The sequence below is a fragment of the Dromiciops gliroides genome, chromosome 2 (genome assembly GCF_019393635.1).
Source record: "Dromiciops gliroides isolate mDroGli1 chromosome 2, mDroGli1.pri, whole genome shotgun sequence".
Classification (NCBI taxonomy): Eukaryota; Metazoa; Chordata; class Mammalia; order Microbiotheria; family Microbiotheriidae; genus Dromiciops; species Dromiciops gliroides.
In genome coordinates this window covers 464054558-464074751 of record NC_057862.1, presented here as the reverse complement: position 1 = coordinate 464074751, position 20194 = coordinate 464054558, and the positions used below count along the sequence as shown (strand labels likewise).

Here is a 20194-nt window from a genome sequence, read left to right as displayed (position 1 = left end):
GGGTGGGGCGAGGCACACCTTAACAGTTCACATAGGGAAAACAAAGGCCCCACTCTTGAGTAGCTCACAATCTAACAGGACAAAATACAAGTACCCTACAAGGAATAGTAAAATAAGTACAAAGGAGGGGTCTAAGAAAAGTAAAATGAGAAATCTGAGGAAGAAAAGATTATATTCACCCAGGGGTGGGATGTAGGAGGGAAGAAGAGTCAAGGAAGAATTTAAAGAGCAAGTTAAGGACAGCTAGGTAGTGCAGTGGATAGAGCACCAGCCCTGGAGTCAGGAGGACCTGAGTTCAAATCCGACCTCAGACACTTGACACTTACTAGCTGTGTGACCCTGGGCAAGTCATTTAACCCCAATTGCCTCACCAAAAAAGGGGGGGAAAAAAAGAGTAAGTTAACATCTGAACTGGACCTTAAAGGATAAGAGAGACTGAAAGACTTCATTTTCATGGGTCTTGCTAGAATTTATGCTGCTGACATAGGCTTCAAGAACTTAGAAGCATTCTCCAAGTTACAAAGAGGCAACAGAGGAGAACTTTAGTAGGTGATTGAAGTTATATATGCATCAAACAGAAAAAGAGGCTATCTAAATTTTTATAGGAGGTATACACTTGCTTCCAGAAATTTGATTTATTTCCACAGGATGAAACATCAATTTTTAAAAGAGGTGTTGATGGCTGTTGCTACATTTCTAAAGCAGTTTCAAGGTTTCAATCACTACATATCTTAGACATTAAAAAGAACTTCTGTTGCCATTTGAATTTGGCAAACAAGGCAACTCAGTTTTAGGACTGGAACTTATACTCAGCTCTCGATGGAAACAAGGTGCTGTTTGCCAAAATGAAACGTTGCCATTACTGATTAAATAACTTCCCGTTTGCCTGCTTTGGGCAAAAAGGTCATTTCAAATAGCAACTTGCTTCAGGGTAGGGAAGAGAGGCTCTTTTCTTGTAATTAAATATTGCTTTATTGGAAACCAGAAGTCTCTGTTTGAGGTAGCACTTGAGTGACAAGGAGAGGTGTAAGATATCCATGGAAAAATGTTTAGTCTGTTAGACTGACACCCCAAACTGAAGAGCATTTAAATCTGACTCCAAGAAGCTTGACAACCTAAGTATGCATATAAATTTTACTGATTCAATAGTTAGGTTTATGATTGTCTATGTGATTTCACTAACAAATATGCTTCTTCAATAGAATGCAAGCTTGAGGGCAGAAGCTGTTTTGTTTTTTGTCTGTTTCCCCAGCATCTCTCACGGAGCCGGCCACACAGAAGGTACTGGAAAAATGCTTTTGATTGATTGCTTTTGATGGATTCATTTCTTTATTTTGATGGCTGCATTGATATATTCAATAAATATAGAGTGACTCCAAGGATGAAGAGAAAGTAAATCAGGAATTTCTACAATATTTGTGGAATATTAAATTACTTGCCTACTTGTGAATTTTATAGAACCCATCACCAAAGAATCAAGAAATCTGCCCTAAGAGGAACTCTACTTATCTGAATAGCATTCCGGACTAGTGCTTTCAATTATCTGCTTTATAACTTTGACAAAAGATATATAACCGGAAAACTACATTAGAATTAGAAAGGACAAGAAAGAGACTTTGGAGCACAGAATAACCTTAAAGAAGAACCTTAAAACACTGAACATGATTGTGTGGATGGAACTGCAGAATAATGAATCTAAAAGGAACCTTAGATCACAATAACAAGTGAAAGGGAATATTTTGCTTTTATTTAATACATTTCTCCAAAGAACTCTATTAGGGAAAGAATATTGTTACACATAATATCCTTACTTCCACCTGCAATGCTAATTCAAAGTATATGAACTGGATCCGTAATTTAATAATAAGAGAGCAGGAGGGATCAAGTCTGGGAAATTATATAGCATTTTCATAGATCTTAAACTGCTGACTCTCCCAACAAAAAAATCGTTTAACATCAGTGTTCCCCTGGTGATGCTATATGGCTACAAATAAGAGAATATCACAATCTCTGAAGAACCAAAATCATGGGTGACCCAAAGGACAACAGAGAGATGCAAAGTGGACTGCAGCAAATTACCAATGAAATGCTGGGTTTAAGAAAGGGCGAAAAGGGATCTCATCTGGGAAATGTATAGGTGAAAAAAAGGTGGGCAGGTTTCAAATAGAGAATGAGGGTTACCAGAAAGCTGGAGTGCTACACTGGTATTCACAAAATATTGAAGAAAAAAAAAAGAGAAAAGCCTATATTGGCTCTATCCTCTACAAAAGATTTCTGGTTATGCAAGGACAAGAGTTACAAAGGACAAGAAAGCATGGCTGGATTATGATCTGCATTAATGGAAGAAGCATAAACATTAGTGAGATCAGAGACCCTCTGAAATATTTAAATAAAATATCCTTAAGAGGTGATGAGGCAGAAGGGCCACTCGCTTAGCATCAGGAGGTTTCAGTTAGAGCTCTGCCATTAAATCACTCCAGATTTAATATCTCTAAGGTCTTGGTTTCTCCCGTAAAGTGTAGAGATTGGGTGAGATGATCTATCTCTAAGGCCCTTTTCTAGCTCTATGATCTGTAAACTAAAAGCAGTACTACTTTTTTACAAAATGGAAAACTGAAGCACAGGCCAAGAAAACGTCCCACTCAAGGTCACTGTGTAGGTAAGCAGAAGCCCCTGGATGAGAATCTAGAGCCAAGATCATGTTTCATGTAAATATCTAAGGGATGTCGATATCTGGCTATGAAATACCGGCATATTTCTATGAGAATGTTTTTAAAATTCAAATTCTGAAACCAAAACTTCTTTAAATTTAATTAAAAAAAAACAAAAAAAGAATATAGATTTTACTGCCTATTTTCACCTTGCTTTTATTACTCACCCCCCCCCCCAATAAATTGAGTCTATTGTTAGAAAAGATACCATGCAAATTACAAAACCTCAGAGTTTGAATGGGTAGGAATCCCTTTTACAACAATCCAGAGAAGTGGTCTGCTTGACCATACACTGCCAGATTATGTCTGGTTCCTTACAAGGCAGCACATCACATACCTCCCTAATTCTCCCCCATGGGTTTTTCTTTTCTATTTATGGGGTCTCCTTGATAACTTGCTTCTACTTCCCTATTCCTATCATCTTCAGAAAGCACCTTTTGGGGGGGTGGGGCATGGAGGGTGGGTGTAATGGCTCTTGGTGCCTCCTGATATTTTCATGACACTCACTGGACAGGTATTTTGACTGTATATGTGGTCAAAACAAAGCACCAGAGTTATAAAAGAAAACTAGATAATCATGATGTGCTGCTTTCCATAAGGACTTTCGAAAATTCTTTCTTCTTCTAATAAAAGACCTCTCCTCCAATTTTTAAGTATTAAATCTTGTCCCTCGAAAGATAATGATAGCCAGTGAAGCTTCACTTGACAGCTGACTTCTTGTTTTTATCATTCTAAATTTCAAATTGGACTGGAAGTATTAGTAAGAGTGAAGGATTTCTGAAGTGCAAAATACTTACAACAAGAAGATAGAGTAAAATTCTAATGTCAATAAAAATGTCACAATATCAAATTCATGAGGCACCTTAGAAGCTGCTATTAGTACTAAAGAAGTATAGAGCAATAGCTAATGGGAAATGTTTAGAATGCTTTTGGCTAGGTGGATCATTCTGGATGTGGAACATTTCAAACAACATTCTTTAGAAGCCAGAATTGCCCTTGTAAATGCAAATCTACTTACAAATTCATAGTCCCCATCTTGTGGTACTTTCCAATCTGAAGAATTCTTCAACGGGCCTGGGGCATTTTTGCCAAAGCTGTTGACCTGATTCTCTTTTTCTTTTTGCTCAAAGTACTCAAGGAATGATGGTTTTGCAGGTTGCATAGTTTCATCTCTTCCTGAAAACAGAGAAAAGTAGAGAAGTTAAAGCAAATCATTTTGTGGGATCATACAAAGTTGAGCAATATGACGGAAGAAAGGAACATCAGATTTGGAGTCAGAGGACCTCAGTTCAAATCTGGTTCTGCTACATTAATATCAAAGTGACTTTGGGCAACTCATTTAACTGCTTTGGGGCTCAGTTTTCCTCATGTGTAATATGATAGTTAGATCTGCAATTCTCAAACGTTTTGTTCTCAAGAACACATGCTTAAAAATTATTGAAGATCTTAAAGAGCTTCTATGTGGGTTTTATTTATTGATATTTACTATATTAGAAATCAAAGGGGGGGCAGCTAGATGGCGCAGTGGATAGAGCACCGGCCTTGGAGTCAGGAGTACCTGAGTTCAAATCCAGCCTCAGACACTTAACACTTACTAGCTGTGTGACCCTGGGCAAGTCACTTAACCCCAATTGCCTCACTAAAAAAAAAAAAAGAAATCAAAGGGGCAGCTAGGTGGCGCAGCGGATAGAGCACTGGCCCTTGATTCAGGAGGACCTGAGTTCAAAGCCGGCCTCAGACACTTGACACTTAACTAGCTGTGTGACCCTGGGCAAGTCACTTAACCCCCATAGCCTCTCCAAAAAAAAAAAAAAAAAAGAGGGGCAGCTAGGTGGCGCAGTGGATAAAGCACTGGCCCTGGATTCAGGTGGAACTAAGTTCAAATCCAGCCTCAGACACTTGACACTTACTAGCTGTGTAACTCTGGGCAAGTCACTTAACCCCAATCGCCTCACCAAAAAACCAAAACAAAACAAAAAGAAAAAAAGAAAAGAAATTAAAACTGATACAAAATATTTCTTTATTAACTCATTTATACATAACATGCTAACAAAGATAATATTTTTAATGAAAAAATAACTACATTTTCCAAAATGAAAAAAAAAAATTAGTGAGAAGAATGGTATTGTTTTACATATTTCTTTAATGTTTGGCTTAATAGAAGACAGTTGCAGTCTCATATTTGCTTATTCAATCTGTTATAAAATATTGTTTTGGTTTAAATATATGAAGAAAAAGCTCACATAGATATGTAGTTGGAAAAAAGAGGGGTCTTTTGATAGGCAAATAAGTTTGGAGTATTATTATGCAAATAGCTTTGACCTCACAGACCTCCTTGATAGGTGTTGGGGATTCCCAGATTTTGGACCACACTTTGAGAACTGATGAACTACATTGCTGAAGTCCTTTACAGCTCAGAAGCCCAGAATATTATGGCAAATCCTACCCTCTGAGAGACTATAACTTGCTTAGATAACCTGATGACTTTTAGGAGACAGTTTGGTGTAGTAGAAAGAGCTCAGAATCGGAATGAGAAGGGGTTCAATACTTCACAAGAAATGATGCCCTCCTGATTCTCTCCTGCCATGTCCTTCCATTTCTGGGCTAGGAAATTTGCTTCTACTTAGCTATTTCTATGTCATATTCAGAAAGCAACTTTTCTTTCTTGTGAGGCTCTTGGTACTTCTTGGTGTATCTACTATACCATTTATTCATTGAACAGGTATTTTTACTACCAAGAATCAGAACACTGACGTTTGAGTTGTAGGTTTCTCTACTTACAGGCTGTATTACTGAGGGTAAGTCATTTAAGCTCTCTGGGCCCTTGTGTTCCCACTGGTATAATTGAAATAGTTAACATTTGCACTGTTTACCATACAGAACTGTGAAAAAGTCCTCTGTAAATGATAAAGTGCCATAGAAATATGAATAGTTGTTATGATGATGCTATCTCTAGGGTTTTTATAAGATTTGCCAGAGCTCAAAACCCTAAAGTGATGGTTTAAAATACAAGGCAATCTGAAATCTGGAAAACAGTATGGCAGAGACTAGGTATAGACCAATATCTTCTACCATATACTAAAATAAGGTCAAAATGGGTACATGATTTATTCATAAAGGGTGATACCATAAGCAAATTAAAAGAGCAGGGAATAGTTTGTCAGATTTGTGGACAGGGGAAGAATTTAGGACCAAAGAAGATATAGAGAGCATTACAAAATGTAAAATAATTTTGATTATATAAAATTAAAAAGCTTTTGCAAAAACAAAACCAATGGAACCAAAATTATAAGGAAAGCAGAAAATTGGGAAAGAATTTTTGCAGTAAGTATCTCTGATAAAGGCCTCATTTCCAAATATGTAGAGAATCAAGTAAATTTTATAAAAATACAAGTCATTCCCCAATTGATAAATGGTCAAAGGAAATGAATAGGCAGCTTTCAGACAAAAAAAAATCAAAGCTATCTATAGTCATATGAAAAAATGCTCAATCACAACTGATCAGAGAAATGCAAATTAAAACAAGTCTGAGATACCACCTCACACCTATCAGAGTGGCAAATATAACAAAAAAGGGAAATGATGGATGTTAGAGGGGATGTGGGAAAACTGGGATGGCTTGTCCACTACTGGTGGAAGTTGTGAACTGATCCAATAATTTTGGAGAACAATTTGGAACTATGCCCAAAGGGCTATAAAACTGTGCATACCTTTTGAACCAGCAATACCACTGCAAAGTTTATATCCCCCTAAAGAGAAAAAGATCTATTTGTACAAAAATATTTATAGTATCTCTTTCTGTGCTAGCTAAGAACTGGAAGTCAAAGGAATGCCTATCAATTGGGGAATGGCTAAACAAGTTGTGGTATATGATTGTAATGGAATATTATTGTGCTATATAAGAAATGACAAGCAGGATGATTTCAGAAAGGCTAGGAAAGACTTATATGAACTTATGTATGGTGAAGTGAGCAGAACCAGGAGAATGTTGTACAAAGTGACAGAAATATTGTTCAATGAAGAACTGGGAATGACTTAACTATTCTCAGCAATATGTTAAGGCTAAAATTCTAGCTATACTGTCTAAAATATCTAATGAGTGGTCGCCAATAAATTATAAGCTTTAGCAAGAGTTAGACTTTTAAGCATTTATTAAGGAGAATAAGAATTTGGTAAAGAGAAAGAGAAAGGCCTGATTCATCTATCTATTAAAGGGAGAGAGCATTCCTAGCTCCGCTCTCCACCAGAGTCCACACCAAAGAGAGCGAGTCAGAGCGCCAGGCTCCCCCTTCTTCCTCCCACAAGCAAATGTCACTTCCTGACACCAAAGTAAAGACACATGGTCTTGCCCTCAGAGACCTTCACCTCATGGCGGAGCTTTACTACACTAAGTCTCCAGCAGGTGGCGCCATTCCGGTCGTTACAAATACAAAGGTCCAAGACAATCCCAAAGGAGTAATGAAGCACACTATCTACCTCCAAAGAAAAACCTAATATTGACTGAACACAGACTGAAGCATACTATTTTTCACTTTCTTTCATTTTTTTTCTTTTATTTGAGTTTTCTTGTACAAAATGACTACTATGGTAACATGTTACATAATTGCACATGTATAACCTATATCTGATTGCTTGTTGCGTTAAGGAGGTGAGTAGAGAGGGAGGGAAAGAATAACAGAATCTGGAACTCAAAACTTTAAATAAAAATGTTTAAGAAAATTTTAAGAAAAGATGCAAGGCAATCTAAATTTGTCTAGCAATCTGATAGAGGCAAGAGAGACAATTCTTACTTAGGTGCAGAGTGGGAGGTCCTCAGGTGTGTAACACTGCATGTAATGTTTGAATTTTTTGAAGTGCTGACTAGTTTTGTAGATTTTTTTTTATCTTTTCCTTTTTACTAGAAAAATTCTTTTGTTATAAGGGATCACTTTCTAGAAGGGGGAAAGGGAAGGGATACAGGGAGAAATCCTAGCAATGTAACAACAAAAGATATAAATAAAAATCTATTGCAAGATTTTTAAGAGTTCAGAGGGGAACACAAATGGAAACTGAGTTACTACTGTGTTAATATAAACTTAAAAAAAACCCAAACTGTTCATTGTTTCATGCTTAAATCTTTTGTTCTTTATATATAAAATGTTCCTTTTTATGACTATTACATTTTATAATAAAAAGAAAATTTAAAAATATTCAGTCTACAGAGCTTTATAATTTATATAATACTTTCTTTACAATAACTCTGTGAGGTAAGTGGTTCAAATATTATCATCTCTCAGGGTCATCAGTAAAATAAGGATTAGTCACTTGCCCAAGGCCACACAACCAGTAAGTGGCAGACTTACTTAAGGACTTGATCCTAGGTCTTCTGATGAAGTTCTACATACTATTCACCAAAACCAGTCAGTAGGAGGCCCTCAAGCACCAGGGCCAATTCAATGAGAAAATAATACTTAAATTGGAGATTGCCCTGTTCCTTCAGTATCTCCCCGCCCCCCCCCATTCCTACTTTGTCTATCTCCTGTCTATTTTGGTGTTCATTAGAACATTCAAGTGATAATACATAATAATACTGAAGGACACGAAATTCCATTTAATTAAGTTATTTATTAGCTATGAAAAAAAGGCTAGGTATAAAGGAAGGATGATGCCATTGGTTAAGTGAAAGTCTGCTGTTATCCAAGGATTTCTGAGCCTATCCTCCCATAACACCTCCACTCTCTCTGGCCCTAAATTTTCTTATTGTAAAATGGGGGGTGATCTTATGATCCCATCAACCTCTGATACTGTGATTTTTATGAATAACTGACTGTTGGCTACACCAGGACATTAGGCCATGGCAACTAAAGCAATTCAAGGTTCTAAATGAAAAGCAGAAGGTATAGTCAAGATCCTTTACATGACTCTAACTGGCACAGCTTTAAGTGCTTATAGGTGTGACTTATATTTCAGTTTTCATATAGTGTAAAATTTGTTTCCCTAGATCTTGTTTCTCCTCTATACCTATGGAGATTCCTCAATGCTTAATACTTGAACCTCTTTTTTTTCTGGAAAATTTTAATCTAATATTTTGTTCTCAACTCATATTCGTGTCTAAAAACAAATTCAACACCTTTCATGACACAACTGTGGGTATATTTCCAGGTTTTCTCCTGTGCTCTCTTTTCTTTTTTCTCTATATTCTCTCACTTGGTGACCTTTTCAGATGCCATGGATGTAATGATCATCTCTGCAGAGGACTCCCAAAGATAAATCCTCAGTCCCTTGCCTCAGCTCCAGATTCTTACTGCCATCTATCAGAGATTTCAACTGGATATCCCATGGACCACTCGAATTCAACATGTCCAAAACTGAACTATGTATTTATCTCTCAGAAAGGATCCCTCCCCCTAATTTCACTTTTCCTGTCAAAGGCATCATGACCCTTTCAGTCACCCAGGTTCACAACCTCAGCATTGCTCAACTCCTTGCTCTACTTCACCCCACATCTCCAATCAAGCTGATAAATTTACTTCCACATCTCTCATATCCATTCCCTTTTCACTATTCATGAAGCCACCATGTTAGTTCAGACCTGACACACCTTCCTTGCCTTATAATTGGTCTCCCTGCGTCAGATTTCTGCCAACTCCAATCCATCCTCCAATACACAGCGGCCAAAGTAATTTTCCTTAGGCATGAATCTTACCACGTCGCTCATCTATTCAATACACTGGTGATTCCCTATTGCATCTAAAATCAAACTAGGGCTTTCATAGCCCTTTGCAACCTAGCACCAACTTCCCTTTCCAACCTCATTACACATTACTCCCTTTCCTAACTCTATTGTGTAGCCAGGCTAACCTTATTGCCATTCCTCTCACAGAGCACAGGCCATACCTTTGCCCTGGTCATCCACCATGCTAGAAGAGCTCTCTTGCACCATAGAAACCTCTAGCTCTTTCAAGGTCCAGATCAGATATCACCTTCTCCTGAAGCTTTTCTTGAACTCACCAATTATTAGTGTGTCCCCCTTCTCCCTAAACCACTTTGTGCTTATATAGGGACGTGTTACCTCCCTTGACAGAAAGTAATCTCCTTGAAGAACCTGTTTCATTTTTGTCTTTGTATTCCCAGACCCTAGCACAGCACCCAGAAGACAGTGTGATAGAATAATGGGATTTAGCAGATACTCAAAGGCCCACCTGGAGATTAGTCTAAACTGACTGAATTAAGTGAGAGTGATTGACTACTGGTTAGCCTACTTCAAGTTAACTAGATTGTAATCACACCTGGCTAGCTCTTAAGAAAATATTGTTCTCAGAAGACTTTGGACGTAACTCAAGACCACCTTCAAGTCCAGTGAACCAATGGATTTGGATGATGCCTATCAATCAGCTTGAAGCAGTGTGCTCTGGACCTATAAAAAGCTTCCACACTCAGTCTGAGGGGAGTTCATGGTTGAAGCCAGCTCATGGTGGAGGACTTGAGGAAGAACCAGACCAGGCTGGAATTCTAGGCTAGATAGGCCTTTTCTTAACTTTCTGAACTCCACATGAATACCTGTATACTTTAATAAATGCTTAATGCCCAAAGACTGGTGCTAAAGCTTCTAATTTAAAGCGACCACACAATTTAGATTTTAAACATCACAACAGCAAGTACTTAATGCTTGTTGATATATGACCTAGATATAAAAGGTCACATCAGAAACAGGAATAAGGGAAGGGTAACCTTTTGTATTGCAATGATTGGAATGACGCCACCTGCTGGAGACTTACTGTAGGAAAGCTCCACCATGAGGAGAAGGCCTCCAAGGGCAAGGCCATACAGCTTTTCTTTGGCGTCAGGAAGTGACGTTTGCTTGTGGGAGGAAGAGGTGGCAAGGCTGGCTCTCTCACTCTCTTTCATCAGGACTCTGGTGGAGAAGGGAGCTAGAAATACGCTCTCCCTTTAATAGATAGATGAATCTAGGCCTTTCTCTTTCTCTTTTCCAAATTCTTATTCTCCTTAATAAATGCTTAAGTCTAACTCTTGCTAAAGCTTATATTTTATTGGTGACCACTCATTAGATATTTTAGACAGACTAGCTAGAATTTTAGCCCCTTACAGTATCTATGGACAGAAGAGGTCTTGACAAAAAAAAAAAATAATAAGATGAGATCAATTACAAAGTTATTGTAAAATATGGACAATTCTGACAAAACTGAAAAGCTTTTGTATAAACAAAATCAGTAAAGTTAAAAATTAGAAGGTAAACAGCTCACTCTGATAAAGAAATACCTTTGATCCCACATTCTCCCTCTCTAATATACCCTCCACCCAGCTGCCAGTGTGGTGTTCATAAAGTGTGAGTTTGACCATGTCACCCCACTATTCAATAAATTCTGATGGTTCCCCACAACCATTAGGTTCAAATATAAATGCCTCTATTTGGCACTTAAAGCTCTTCATCAACTGGCTTTAACCTAGGGGATATACTAGAGAGTACTGAGTGTAGAGCAGGAGGGACCTGAGTTTACATTCTGACTCAGACACTTGCTTCACGACCCTGGGAAAGTCCCTTAACCTCTTTCATAATCAGTTTCCCCAAATATAAAACAAAGGGCTGGGACCTGTTGGCCCTTAAGGCCGCCTCTAGATGCTCTGTTTTTTCAGATTTATTACACATTATTTCCTCCTCTACACATGTGATGGCACAGCCAAACTGGAATTCTCTGTGCCTCTGCACTGGCTATTCCTCATACTTGGAATGCACTCATCCTTCAGCTCTACCTCTACTTTCCTTCAAAGATCAGCCCAAGGCTGCATCCTACCAGAAACTGATCCTGGATCCAACCCCCCTCCCCCCATTTTTTTTTTAAGTGAGGCAATTGGGATTAAGTGACTTGGCCAGGGTCACACAGCTAGTAAGTGTTAAGTGTCTGAGGCCGGATTTGAACTCAGGTCCTCCTGACTCCAGGGCTGGTGCTCTATCCATTGCACCACCTAGCTGCCCCTCCCCAAAATTTTTAAACTGAAATTTGTGACATAAACTGAAATTTGTGACATAAATGTAACCCTAGATTTAGTGATAGATTGCCATATAGAGTTTAACAATTTTATAAAGTAATGGCCAAGCTGGCAATTTTTTTCATCAAAATATAAATATCGCCATCAAAAGCTTCTCTGTGGGGGCAGCTAGGTGGTGCAGTGGATAGAGCACCAGCCCTGGAGTCAGGAGGACCTGAGTTCAAATCCGACCTCAGACACTTAACACTTACTAGCTGTGTGACCCTGGGCAAGTCACTTAACCCCAATTGCCTCACTTAAAAAAAAAAAAAAAGCTTCTCTGTGCAGGACTCTATTACGTACTATTAGATGCTGTTAACAAAGCAAGCAGAAAATACAGGCAAGGGAAAATACAAATCTTCATTTCCAGAATTTCCCACCAACCTGGATTATTTTTTACTAAGAAAATATACCATAGCACATAGCATCATGCATTCTGATTATCTTTAAACTCACTGATTTTCTTCAGTATAGAAGCCATATTTCTCAGTCTCAAAACAAAACCAACAAACTGCCACCCTGACAACAAGGTTTTAGGGCAGATTCTATTTCATACAGCTATCGTCAGAGGTCAGGTGCTAATATAAATGTCACCAAAACTGCTCGCAAAATCTGGGCCTAAATATCATTTATGGGAGCCTGAAATGCTAGAAAACATCTCTGAAATCAAATGCTTTACACTACAGAATTACAGAATTCTTGCCTTAGGATGAACCTGAAAACAGAGACTATGGAACTAATACAGAGTTGTTAGTATTTGGAACACCAAAGCTTAGAACCCCAAATGTTAGAGTTTGAAGGTACATTAGAGGATACTTCTTACTAACTTCAGCCCCTCCTTCCCCCCACTTTACATATGAGGAAAGAAGATTAGAGAAGGGAGTGGCCTGTCAGGGACAAACAGCTTAAGTTCATGGCAAAGCAGACACTATAGATAGAACACAGGTCTTCTGAATCAGAGTTTACTGCTCTTCTCACTGGCCCCACAGTGCCTTTTATAGAAAATTAAAAACTAAGTTATCTAAGAATTTATTATTTGCAAGTGAGTCACAGGAAGACTGCTAATGAAAAATCGTTAGAGCAGGCAGACATAAAAAAGAAATATCACCAGCATCTACATTTCCTTAACCATGTGATATGGGTTGAGGCTTAAATCTTCCTCAGTCTAGACTGAAATTTAACTCTGAACTCAAGAAAAATAGTCACTCAAATGCACAGACTTCTACTGTAGAATAATTAATATTTGTGGAATTTGGGTCTACTTTCAACTATCCAAAGAAGCAGCAGTGACCATGAATCAGGTTCTTTTAATAACAAAAAACCTTTTATGGCTGTTGAGAGAACTATTAATAGAATCCCCTGAATAATCAACCTTTGTAACACGGTATATGTACATTACAGCAAAAAGGGTGCGCCCACCACTGAGTTGGCAAACTGGTGATCCAGCATGGTAACTAGTTCTTGTTGGTAGTTAGTAACAAGAACTCCATTTTAAAAGAATTCAAATTCATTGAACAAACATTTACTGACCATGTGTGATATGTAAGCCCTTGTGCTAGGTACTACTGGGGACACAGAGAAGGATAGGAGACAGTATCTTCCCTTAAGGAGCTTACAATCCAACAGGAGGACTAAGATGAGTTACAGATAACGGAGCAGTGTCAAGGAAAGAACAGGGGGATGACAGTGGGGAAATCTACTGTCCTTTTCCTACCTTGTTTTGTGACCATAGGTAGGTCACTTCAGCTCTCTGGGTCTCCCTTTCCTCATCTGTAAAACAGGTCTAATAATACTTAGTTCACAGGGCTATTGTGACAATCAAATAAGATTATGGACACAAATAATTTAGTAGCCTAAAAGTGCTATCTGCATGCTATTTTTATTCATTGTCATGATGAAGCAGTGAGAATATCCACTTCCATAGCTGAACTCTTCTTTTGCTTGGTAATTTCCCTTTCCAGTGACATTTAAAGATTAATTTTTTTTGGTCCTGGAAATGTCAGTTGCCCTTTTTATCTTTTCATGCCTAAAGGACATGAAAGAAAGATCATGTCCAAAATGTCTGTGATTTAATTTTCTATTTGTTCACTTGTGTACAAACTTTAGAGATTCAGAAAATTCTTGATCTATTTATTAGCAATGAAAATCCTTGAACAAGTTGGTGAATCCCTCTTCCAACAAAAGTTTTGCTAAGGAATTATATATTTAGGCAATGTAACATTAAGATGAAATTCAAAACTACACTTAAGGGAAGGGAGATGCTGGTCTCCACTATATGAACTGACCTCTCTTACCAGCTGTGAGCTATGTTCTAATGGCACTAGAAGTCATCTGATAAAGTGGAGAGAGAAAGACAGACTAAGGAGACTTTATTTCTATTCTAGGCTCTGTCACTTTGTGACCTTGGGCAAGTCACTCTCTGAGTCTTAGTTTTCTCAACTAGAACATGAGGGGCTTGATTTATATGATAGCCAAGTTCCTTCCTGTCTCGGATATTTAATGATTCAATGGCCTGGCATTCAAGGAGTCTATGACTTGGCAATAACTTTCAAAAATACAATTGTGCTCCAGATACTGTTAATCTTGAAAGGTAGTTGTGTTCCCTGAGGGTTGTGATATATGATCTTCACTAATCTAGAATAAAACACTAATTAGGTTTGTGTAATCACAAACTGAAGGGAAGGCCAGACCAGAGGGAAAAATGTTGCAAGAGTAAATTAACATATCAGTCTCAGGGGTGTCTCTTATTCAGCTTTTTAAAACAGAATAAAATGGTAACCAAACCTGCCTCAGCCCAAATAACAAAACAGATTTGACAGAAGAAAGCTCTAAAAATATAGTCTGTAATTAAAGCTGGTCATCTAAGAATGACACTTAAATGGGAAGGGGAATGTCACAGCAATGTGGAACACATACTTGTCACGATCCTTTTTTATAACACTTTCTGTTTATGAAGGATCTTTTGCATATTATTTATCATCTAATTCCATCTTCAAAGCATCCTTTTGAGACTGGGAGTTCAAGTAGTGTCCCTGTTTTACAGATAAGAAAAGAGATTCAGAAATGAGAAGTGATTTGCTTAAGGTCACAGAGCTGTTAAAGGACTGACCTCAAGCCTAGGTCTCCTAGTTTTAAATAGGAACCTTTTATAATGCCAGAACAACCTTCTCCCTTCCCACCTCTCAAAGTACTTTCTTTTACACCTCTCCATGTCATTTGGGGGGAGGGGGGACGGGGACGGGGGGGGCAGGCTCATGTTATAGCTACCTGGGTATGAATCTTATCTTCCTACTGGACTGTAAGTAAACTCCATAATAGCAACTCTAAACCATCTTCCACAAGCTAAGCACAAAACTGCACAAAGTAGACAAGAAATAGCTTGCTGAGTTAAATTGAAGTATGTCATATAATACCAAGAGGAAGAATGGATATAAGAAAGAGAGCACTGGACTTGAAGAAAAAAATCTGGGTTTGAATCCTAGCTCTGACACCAGCCATGTGACTGTGGGTAACATACTTCACATCTCTGAGGCCTGATTTCCTCATTAATAAAATGGGAATAATAATACTTGCGCTACTTAACTTAATAGGTTTCTTGTGAGGAAAGGGCATTGTAAATCTTAAAATACCATAAAAATGAAAGCTGTTATAATAATTCTGATGAGAATGAAAAAGAGGAGGGGGAAGCTAGGTGGTGCAGTGGGTAAAGTACCAGCCCTGGATTCAAGAGGACCTGAATTCAAATCTAGCCTCAGACACTTGACACTAGCTGTGTGACCATGGGCAAGTCACTTAATTCTCACTGCCCCACACACAAAAAAGAAGTGGTCTAAAGGGACTAATACAGGTGCAAGGAGGACTCATTAACAGACATGTTTTTTTCGGTTTTTGGTTTTTTTTAGTTAGGCAATTGGGGTTAAGTGACTTGCCCAGGGTCACACAGCTAGTAAGTATTAAGTGTTTGAGGCCAGATTTGAACTCAGGTCCTCCTGACTTCAGGGCCGGTGCTCTATCCACTATGCCATCTAGCTGCCCCAACAGACATGTTTTTTTTAAAAGACCCACAGTGGAGATGAAAGCAAACACAGATAACTTCAAAGGAAGGCTGAAATTAAGAACAAGTAAAGCAATGATAAAAGAGTATTTATTAGAGTAAGAGGGTCAAAGATGGGCTAGTACCACTTGTCTGAGAGGATGGGACAATGATAATGGACAATGAAGAAGAGACAGAATTCAACTTTTCCTTTGCTTCTCTTCTCTATTCTAAATTAATCTTTGGACTGGGAAAGATTAAACAAAAAAAAAGATCAAGTTGGAGTTTAGTTGAAAAATACTAGTTTTTGCTCCAGTTCCTTATTTTAATTCTGTATAAATCTTAATGTTTCAAGTGTTCTTATAAACAATATATTCTTGGATTCTGCTTTTTAATCCATTCTATCCTTTTCCATTTTGATAGGTAAATTAATTCCATTCACATTCTGACCGTTAATTGTATATTTTTCTCCATCCTCATCTCTTATACTTTTTTCTCTCTTTGCTTCTTGCCCCGTTTATAAAGAGGGTGATAAAAAAGAAGTGTAGCAACACTCTAAGCTTGATGACAGCTGCTTTTGCTCTCCTGTCCCCTTCTCTCTTTCCCTCACCAAGAGCCCAATCACAGTTCTCTTCTATTCCTCCCTCCCTCCTTGTCTCTTTCCTTCCTTCCTCATCATGATGTGACCTCCTAATTTAGATCCCTCCCTGAATCTACATGCCTTTTTCTTCCCCCTGCCTTCCCTCTCAAGTTCCCTGCCTCTTCATCCTAGTGCAATCTTACCTTGCTATACCCCAGCTTTGGAATATTCCCATCAACTGTTGTCTTGACTTCTAATCATATTCTGGTTTGGGTCTGGGCAACACAACTCTAAGCTTGTCCTTGGTTGCAGTTCCAACAGATTGCTGCTGGTTCAAACCCTGTCAGCTAGCTGGAAGTCTCTGTGGGTTCAGAGCAATGGAACTAGCCCCCTGCAGAGTTCTGGGTTTAAGCTCCTGTGCTGCTTACTCAGTCACAGGCCTTAGACTGAAATGAAGACTAAATCTGAGACCTGCTCCAGGGCTGGTGCCACACAGCTTCTGCTCACTTTGGTTCCTGTTCCTTTTGTAGGCTACAACCTCAGGCATTTGGCTTTTTTTTTTTTTTTGGCAGGGGGGCGGGGCAGAGATAGTCTACCATTCCCAGGCATTGGGTCCCTTCTCAGTTTACACTGTACCTGTGCCCCAGCTCTGGGCTATGAGTAATAAAAATGCCATGTGATTCCTGTTCCTTCTCCCAGCACAATATCAGGCCTGTATTTACTAGATTTAGGACATCTTCTTGCTCTAGGGCATAACAACAGACCCCAATTAGCTGTCATGCTAAAAGGCTCTGCATTGCCCTTCCTGGCTGGACTCTGTCCCCCAATATCTTCAGACCTCTCTCTGTTCCCCTAGACCATAGTGGTCTGGAAAAATGACTCAACTGTGATTTTGTCTTGGATTTCTCGATCACAACTTGGTTTGATTCTCTAAGTCTTTGCTAGAATAGTTGTGGGAATCAATTGGACTGTACTACTTCCTCCTACTCTGCTATCTTTTCTGGTCTCTTAAAAAATGGTCAACATATCAGGAGACAGTAAGAGTACTTTTAAGTTAGGAGACTGTAAGAGAGTACTTAAATTCCCCAATAAATTGCAAGTCACCAGGTGAACAAACACAGATGTGACTGTTGAGCTTGGAAAAATCATGCAAACCAAGAGAAGTGATGGAGGACTAGGGATAGGTAAATATCCTAATTTTCCAAAAGAAGGGATGAGAATGAATTCCTCTTCAAACTATAGGTCAGTGAGGGTTTTTTCCCTTTATTATGAGCAAAATTCCATAACGTATTACTAAAAGAATGGTTTGCGAGCATGTTGAAAGAAGAGTTAAAATTATGATTGAATAAAAAGGCAATTTATTAAGCACTTACAACGTGACAAACACTGGATTAATAGGCTTATAACACTAGCAGATCAGGGTAATGATACATATTTTTGTGTATGATATTAGATATATAAATATAGATAGGTAAATAGCTAAAAGATAGACAGACAGATAATACTTAGATGCCAGTTAGGCACACTGAAAATTATCTAATCATATCTTTGTGAGGAAGATGGAAGGATATGGGCTAGATTAATTCATAATTGTTTAAATAACCAGAGACAATAAATTTATTATTTATGTTTAAAGCTAGAGGGAGGTTTCTATTAGAAATGCTTTTTTTTTTCTTTTTTGCAGGACAATGAGGGTTAAGTGACTTGCTCAGGGTCACACAGCTAGTAAGTGTTAAGTATCTGAGGCTGGATTTGAACTCAGGTCCTCCTGAATCCAGGGCCAGTGCCTTATCCACTGTACCACCTAGCTGCCCCCTCTATTGGAAATTCTTAAGGATCAGTTCTTGGCCCTATACTTTTCAACATTTTTATCAGTGACTTGGGCATGTGCATAAATGGAACTTTTATAAAATTTGCACAAAGTGTAACGCTAGGAGGACCAGGTAATTGCTAGTTGACAGAAGCAGCATCCAAAAAAATTCTTAAAAGGCTAGACCAATTCTGTGTGACCCTGGGCAAGTCACTAAATCCTCCATGCCCCGCAAAAACAAAACAAAACAAAACAAAAAAAAGGCTAGACCAAGGGGCCACATCTATGTACTATACTAACCTCTTCTTTCAAGTCCTTTGCCTCTTCATCCTAATGCAACCTCACTCTGCTATACCCCGGCCTTGGAATACTCACTTCATCTGTTGCCTTAACTACTATTCACATACTGCTGAATGGAGCTGGAAAAAAACCTCAAAACTGTACTCCTTGGGTCCACTACAAATTTATTACATAATCTCAACTAGACCCTCTCTGTGGGGTGGTAATTTATGTCTACCTCCCTAATCAATTCAGTGAGGCAGCTAGGTGGTGCAGTGGATAGAATGTTGGGCTTGGAGTCAGAAAGACCTGAGTTCAAATCCAGACTCACAAACTTCCTAGAGAGTGTGTCATTTTAGGCAAGTCATTTAACCTGTTTGCCACTGAAGAAAGAAATGGCAAACTACTCCAGTATCTTTGCCAAGAAAAACCCATGGACAGAAGTCCACAATAGTTTGACACAACTGAAACATGGCAAACAATTCAGTATCCCCCTTGTCACAGTTTTTCAAACATTTCCATCCTTCCTTGACTTCCTATGGATCCTTCTCCCTATACTGTCGGCTGAGGACTGTCTACAAATATTAGCTTAGCTGTTAGTACTTCAAATGTGACATACTTATCCAATGACCAATGACTAGATATATTAATGGAAGAACTGAATTGTTAATAATATTGATATTCTTGCTATAAATGAAACCAGAAAACAAAAGGAAGTTAGAAATAAATGGAAGAGGGGCAGCTAGGTGGCGCAGTGGATAGAGCACCGGCCCTGGAGTCAGGAGTACCTCAGTTCAAATCCAGCCTCAGACACTTAATACTTACTAGCTGTGTGACCCTGGGTAAGTCACTTAACCCCAAATGCCTCACCAAAAAAAAAAAAGAGAGAGAAAGAGAGAGAGAAATAAATGGAAGGTTAACTAACTGATTCTCCTTTGAGAAGCAAAGGGGTTGGTTTCAACGTGTATCCAATGGCAACAAGAAACACTTCATTTTTTATTGCACCATTCATGTTAAATATTTGCAAAAAAAGAAAAAGACCACCATGAAAAAAATTTCAGTTTATGTACCATTATTTGTTGCACTAGAGAAATTGAAAAATTTTATAAAGAAATTCACAAAAGAATTGGAGAGTGCTAACCATGTCAAACACCAAATAATATGATAGAAATTATATATGTGTGTGTGTGTGTATGTGTGTGTGTGTGTGTGTGTATAATATACTATAATAAATAAATGTGACAAATTTGTTGATCAGGGAGTCATTCCTGAATGAACCATTAGCATATAATTAGATGACTGAACAAAATCAGTTCAAAACTAAGAGAATAAAAATGAAAATAAAAGTTAAAGTATTCAATTAAAATATCTCCAATGTGACCTATTAAAACAAGGTATTGATTCCAAAAATAGGAGAAGAATGGAGAAAAGGGCATTGACAGTAAACATGAGTTAACTGATATCAAGTAGTTGCCACAGTGAGTCTAAAAAGAGCCAAAAAAACCCACCTTAGCCGGCAAACAACTAATTGACTTCCTAAATGGGGGCATATGGCAGCTAAGGGCCATATAAATTTAGAATATGAACTTATCTGTAATAGAATACACAAGAAAATATGAACTTATCTGCAAAGTTCTATGGAAAAAGATGGTAGAGGATCATGTCGCCTCATAAAACAAGAAAAAAGGGAAGGAAAAACAAATCCCAAGAAAGCTTGGCTAGAGAATCAACTAACCAAAGTCATCCCCAGGACA

The 20194-nt window shown here is 38.3% G+C and overlaps 1 protein-coding gene across 1 annotated transcript in view; it reads right to left on the bottom strand.

The window, feature by feature from the left end:
* The window catches only part of STK4 (serine/threonine kinase 4), a 128135-nt gene that overhangs the window by 50869 nt on the left and 57072 nt on the right, over nt 1-20194 (bottom strand). The window contains exon 10 of the mRNA XM_043988218.1: nt 3730-3887. Coding sequence (XP_043844153.1) covers nt 3730-3887 — 158 coding nt within the window. The remainder of the gene's footprint in view (nt 1-3729; nt 3888-20194) is intronic.